The sequence below is a fragment of the Eublepharis macularius genome, chromosome 8 (assembly GCF_028583425.1).
Source record: "Eublepharis macularius isolate TG4126 chromosome 8, MPM_Emac_v1.0, whole genome shotgun sequence".
NCBI lineage: Eukaryota > Metazoa > Chordata > Lepidosauria > Squamata > Eublepharidae > Eublepharis > Eublepharis macularius.
In genome coordinates, this window is record NC_072797.1 from 765991 (window position 1) to 771813 (window position 5823).

The 5823-nt window shown below is 56.7% G+C and overlaps 1 protein-coding gene across 1 annotated transcript; it reads left to right on the forward strand.

The window, feature by feature from the left end:
- Positions 1–1328: 1328 nt before the first annotated feature.
- LOC129334477 (B-cell differentiation antigen CD72-like) lies at positions 1329–5607 on the forward strand. Its single transcript, XM_054986612.1, has 4 exons — positions 1329–1680; positions 1861–2187; positions 3083–3249; positions 5503–5607. The coding sequence occupies exons 1-4, from the start codon at positions 1329–1331 to the stop codon at positions 5605–5607; spliced, it is 951 nt and encodes a 316-aa protein (XP_054842587.1).
- The last annotated feature ends 216 nt before the right edge of the window (positions 5608–5823 follow it).

Here is a 5823-nt window from a genome sequence, read left to right on the forward strand (position 1 = left end):
ACTGGGGCAGGTGGGCTGCACAGGACAGCACTTGCAAAGCCAAGGGATGCAGCAGAGGGCAAGCTGGGAGGGGTGGAAGGGAAGGTCAGGATAGCAGAGCACCCAGCGCTTTTTTTCTGAAAGGAGACAGTTGGCTAGTCAACACTATCTGACAAGTTAGTTGTTGTGGGTTTTCTGGGCTGTATAACCGTGGTCTTGGCATTGTAGTTCCTGACGTTTCGGCAGCAGCTGTGACTGGCATCTTCAGAGGTGTAGCACCAAAAGACAGGGATCTCTCAGCGTCACAGTGTGGAGAAAATGTTGGCAGGTCATTTATATCTACTCAGGAAATGACCTGTCAACATCTTTTCCACCGTGACACTGAGAGATCTCTGTCTTTTGGCGCTACACCTCTGAAGATGCCAGCCGCAGCTGCTGGCGAAATGTCAGGAACTACAATGCCAAGACCACGGCAATACAGCCCGGAAAACCCACAACAGCCATCGCTCTCCAGCCGGGAAAGCCTTCGACAATACACTGTCTGAGAAGGTCCTTTCCTCCCCCTGGCCCATGTCTCTGCTTCAGTGGGACTGCCGCTTAGTGCAGGACAGCGCTGCATAGATGACACAGGTGGCGGCGACTGTCTAGGAGCAGGGGGAGGAGGCGCTTCCTGCAAAGACCTAAAGTGCAGCGGGGGGGGGGAGGGGTGGCACCGCCTTGTTTTTAAAAATCCCCTTTTAAAAAACGAAGTGGTGGTTGGGGGTCTTGCCCAGGGAAGGTTCTTTTGCCCGCGGCCAAGCATGCTTCGGAGGGAAGGGGCCGGCGAGATCCCCAAGCTTCGGCTGCTCGCCCCGACGGCTCCCTTCGGGGCGCCAGGTGCCAAGCCAGGCGTTCCGGGCTCTGCTCCTCGCCGATCGCCGGACCTCGTTGCCCCAAAGCTTCGAAAGCGGCCCCTGTGCGTAAAACTCGTGCCGGGGAAACCCCCCGCCCCGACGTGTGGCTGGCCCAGGCTTCCCGGCGCGGGGGCGGCATTCCCGGCGCCGCTCGCCATTCCAGGGGGAATTCGGCGCTTCCGAATGCTCCGGGCCGGCGCTCCCTCTTCCCCGGTCGGCCCCCAGCGCTGAACGACCCTTTCTATGCGCCGCTCTGCGGGCAGGAACCGCGTGGAAAGCCCCGACGGAGGCAGCTGAGGCCGGCGGGAAGGTCCCGGCTGGTGTCCCTCGGGGCGGGGCGGGGCGGGGCAAGGGCGGGCCGGGCGAGGCCTTCCCCACTGGGGAGCCCGATTCCGCTTCTCGCGCCTCGCTGGGCCCCGAGGGCGGCTGTCGGGGCGGGCTGGGCTGGGCGCGGGCATGGCCGAGGCGGTGACCTACGCGGACCTGCGCTTCGCCAAGGGCGCCCCGCGCAAGAGCCGCCCGCCCGCCGACGGGCCCGCCGCCCCCCCGGCAGACGGCAGCGAGGGCGAGGGCGAGGGCGAGGGCGAGCTCACCTACGAGAACTGCCCGCCGGCCCGGCCCAGCCACCAGCAGCCGGGCGAGGCTGGGCAGGGGGCCCCGGCGGGGGCGGCCCTCCGCAGGACCCCCGACGAGCCGCCGCTTTCTCCTGCAGGGCCCGGGCGGCGGCGAAGGGGGCGCGTCCCGCTGCTGGCCCTGCTGGGCTCCTGCCTCGTCCTGGGGGCCACCTGCCTGGCGCTCGGCGTCCGATGTAAGTCCCCTGCCCCAGTTCAGACCTCCCCCGCCCCATCAGGACCCAGGGCTGGGCGAACCGTGTAGCCCTCCCTGTCTTGTTGGCTCGGGGCAAGTTGCCCTGCGATGGTTCTCGGGAGCAGAGCGCCAGGGAGGTGGGTCTCCGCCTGGTGCCCACCCCGCCTTTATTCCTCTGCAGACGGGCAGGTCTCCGGGGAGCTGCAGCGGGCATCCCAGAGGCACGCGGCGGAGAGCGGCGCCCTGGGGCAGAGAATCGGCAGCCGGGAGGAGGAGCTGGAGCGGTCCTTGGGGCAGCTCGACCAGGCCCGGGCCGAGCTCAATGCCACCCGGCTGGCCCTGTGGGAGAGCTGGCGGGCGGGCAACGGCACTCAGCGGCAGCTGGAGCAGGAGCGGAGGTGGGCCCGGAGCAACCTGACTGTCCTGCAGCGGGACAAGGAGGAGGCCACCCGGCAGCTGGTGGAGACCAAGAGGGAGCTGGAGCGTGCCACATCCTGCCAGAAGATTAGTAAGTCCAGGCCTGAGCCCCCCCACCCCGCCCCGCCCCTGCCTCCGGCCACTGTCCACATTTCTGGCTATTCCAAAAGGAAGAGCTGGTCCTGCTCATTCTGCCACAGGGACCCTGTTTGGGGAGGAAATTAAAAAATAAAATTCCTCCTTCCCTTCCTAGCAAAGAGACTCTAGCTGGCCCAGCATTTTAGTTAGTGGACCCTTCTCTTTCTGTGATGCTGTACATGGCCCACCTGGGTTCTCTTTCCCTCTCCAAGCCCAGGAAAAGCACCCCCTTTCCCTGAGTGGGCTGATGCCCCTCCAGATTTCAAGAAGCCTCGTTGTATCTAGGCGTTTACCTCCCATCTTGACCAGCCTTGCTACTTTGCAGCCATTGCCCACTACCAGCAATGCAAGAAGAGAGCTTCTAAGCTCTGTGCCTCCAGAATGCCTAGAATCAGCTGGCATAGATGGACCACAGGGAGAGCCACCAGCTTTGGGACCAGCTCTGAGAATGCTTAGCCAGTTCGACAGTAGTATTTTAGCTAGTTAGAACATATTTAGATCAGCAAGCTGTTATTTATTTTCTGCCTTGCCTAAATGTTTTTCAAGTGCGGTTTCTGCCTTGCATATGCTCCTGTGTTCTTTCTTAAATAAAGTCCAATATTATATTTTACCTGTCTGTGACCAGTGTTGCTTGCCAAGGATGGACACACACTCGTAAAAAAATCAAGGAAATAAATAAGACAAAGAAGAAAGAACCCAGGAAGCAAAGGTGCTTCAGACTAAGGACCAGAGCTCTTAGAGGCTCCGAGGGGTCAGGAGAACCGGCAGGAGCAGGGAATAAGCGGCTCTGGGTCGATGCAGTCTTTTAGATGTTTGAAAGGGACTTCTCTTTCTCGCCCCTTCCCCAGACTGCTGTCCCACTGGATGGAAGCTTTTCAATCAGAAATGCCTGTGGATTTCATGGAATAAGAAGACTTGGGGAAAGAGCAAGCAAGACTGTGAAAGCCAATCATCTCAGCTGCTGATTTTAGAGCCCTGGGATGATGGCATCATATGTAATGCTGCGGTAATAATGGTGAGTTGCAACCTGGCAGAACAATGTTTATGGATTGGTAGGGGCGGGGGGGGGGAAGCTCCACAGTCCAGCCTTACTGGCCAGCGGGAGGGATCTGGAGGCAGCTCATTCCCCAGTGCAGAAAGAGGGGGAAGACCAACCTTTTGAATCCTGTACGACACAAGAGCTGCTGAGAAGCAGCCATGCAGCCGGAAGGGACCTAGTGGGTCACTCTTGTTCCATTTGTGTCTCAAGGCAGGCCTTTCTGCGCTGAGCGCTAGAGTTGGAAGGGGCCTTAGAGGCCATGTAATCTAACCCCTCTCAATCCAAATCTAGAATATTCCAACAGCTGACTGTCCATCTGCTGCTCAGAAACCTCCCATGGGGGAGAGCACGTCCCCCCCACCCCAAGGAAGTGGTCCCATTGTGGAAACATTTTTGCCATTTGGAAATTTCTCCTGCTGCTCATCCAAAACCCAGCTGCCTTTACCTTGAGCTCACTGGAACAAGTCCTGTCCTCTGGAGGAGCAGAAAACGAGGCTTTGCCCTCTTCTCTGGGACGGCCTTTCAGGAAGCAGAATGGCCCACTCCTCCCCCCCTGCCCCCCCCAATCTGCTGCCCTCCAGGCCATGTCCTTCTCCAGTTCCTTCAGTCTTTCCTCACTTGTTTTCTAGACCCCAATCTTTTCTGCCCACCTCTGATCCTCTTCCAAATTGTCTACATCTTTCTTTTTAAAAAACGAACAAACAAACAAACTGGGTACGGTATTCCAGATGAGGTCTGACTAGGGGAGAGGAGAGCAGAACTTTGACTTCTCATGAATTGAGTCCTATGCTTCTATTACATTCTGCTTTGAGTCTCAGAAAGAAAGGCAGACTATAAATAATGCAACGTCAATCAATAAACTGTAAATAACATGAATAAATACTAATGTAGCCCAAAACTGCATTCCCCTTTTTGCAGCCACCTCTCACTGTTGACTGTGTTTGCAATCTCAAGATTCTTCTCATGGGTACTGCTGCCAAGTCTGGTATCCCCCAAGAGCTTCTGATTTCTTTTTCTCCCTAAATGCAGCACTTCACATTTGTCTCTGCTGAATCACCTTTTGTTATTTTCAGCACAGGTTTCCAATCTATCAGTCATTTTGCGTTTTTGAAAGCTAGCTAGCTATCGATGTATTGTCGAAGGCTTTCACAGCCGGAGAACGATTGTTGTTGTGGGTTTTCCGGGCTGTATTGCCGTGGTCTTGGCATTATAGTTCCTGACGTTTCGCCAGCAGCTGTGGCTGGCATCTTCAGAGGTGTAGCACCAAAAGACAGAGATCTCTCAGTGTCACAGTGTGGAAAAGATGTTGGCAGGTCATTTGTATCTACTCAGGAGGGGTGGGGTTGAGCTGAGTCATCCTGTAAGAGTTTCCCAGGGTGTGGAATGCTAATGGCGGGAGGCTTCACACTCCTCAGGATACAGTGAAGCCTCCCTCCACTAGCATTCCACACCCTGGGAAACTCTTACAGGATGACTCAGCTCAACCCCACCCCTCCTGAGTAGATACAAATGACCTGCCAACATCTTTTCCACACTGTGACACTGAAAGATCTCTGTCTTTTGGTGCTACACCTCTGAAGATGCCAGCCACAGCTGCTGGCGAAACGTCAGGAACTACAATGCCAAGACCATGGCAATACAGCCCGGAAAACCCACAACAACCATAGCTAGCTATCCCTCAGGGAGCACCCTACCCACCAGAAGAAGAAGGGCATTTCACCACCCTTAGCCAGTGTCCTAAATGGACCTTGCTGGCCTGGAAAGGGAGCCCGAGAAGCAAGAGGCACGTCTGCACTGGAATCCTTCTCCCTAGTGTGCTATATTTCTATAAGCAGGGAGTTTTCCTGGGGCAGAGTGGCACTACGTCCTGTGCCCTCCCTTCATGTGCAGCATGAAAGAGAAAGTGCTGGGCATTGAGGGCACTGTGCCCTTGGGAAAGGGCTCTCACTCACACCTGGAGGCCGAGAAGGGATTGGTGGTCAGGGAGCAGCTGCTAGAGAGGCAGGCTGGCCTGGCCCCAAGGCGGAGTCGGTGCAGACCCTAAGCCCAAGCCCCTGGCGATCTTCCTGCAGTCTCCTTTGCCTTATCAGAAGCTCTGAAGCCAGAGCTCTCTCACTCAGGGGTGGGAGGGAGGGCGGTGGGACACCCTGAGTATTCTCCCAGGCGGCCTGTGCTTAGGACATCCCAGAGCAGCCGTCACCCAGCTCTTCGTTTCCTTTTTGGTCCTAGACTGTCCTGCAATCAGACAGGTTCTGGATTGGACTCGAGAAAACATGGACACATCATCAGGAATGGGGATGGCGTTGGGTCGATGGCTCACGCTATGAAGGGTAAGCATGGGAGAGAAGGGCCATTTTCTCCCCACCAATGAGATTCGTGCTGGCTGGAAGAAACAGCCCAACTCCTCCCCTCCTCATGGGGCAGAATGGAAAATGTAGCTTTGACCCACCCCTTGTGAGAACGTTATTATTCCACAGGCAGCCCAAACTTAAGACCCAGCATACCTGGTCTCCCGTGCCTCCTCTGCAGGAAGGAAACAAGGAAGGGACA

What these genes read in the sequence shown, in the direction of transcription:
- LOC129334477 (XM_054986612.1), top strand. Translation starts at nt 1,329, where the DNA reads ATGGCCGAGGCGGTGACCTACGCGGACCTGCGCTTCGCCAAGGGCGCC. An exon ending in CCTGGCGCTCGGCGTCCGAT is followed by an intron (nt 1,681 to 1,860) that starts GTAAGTCCCCTG and finishes ATTCCTCTGCAG; the next exon opens with ACGGGCAGGTCTCCGGGGAG. An exon ending in CACATCCTGCCAGAAGATTA is followed by an intron (nt 2,188 to 3,082) that starts GTAAGTCCAGGC and finishes CCCCTTCCCCAG; the next exon opens with ACTGCTGTCCCACTGGATGG.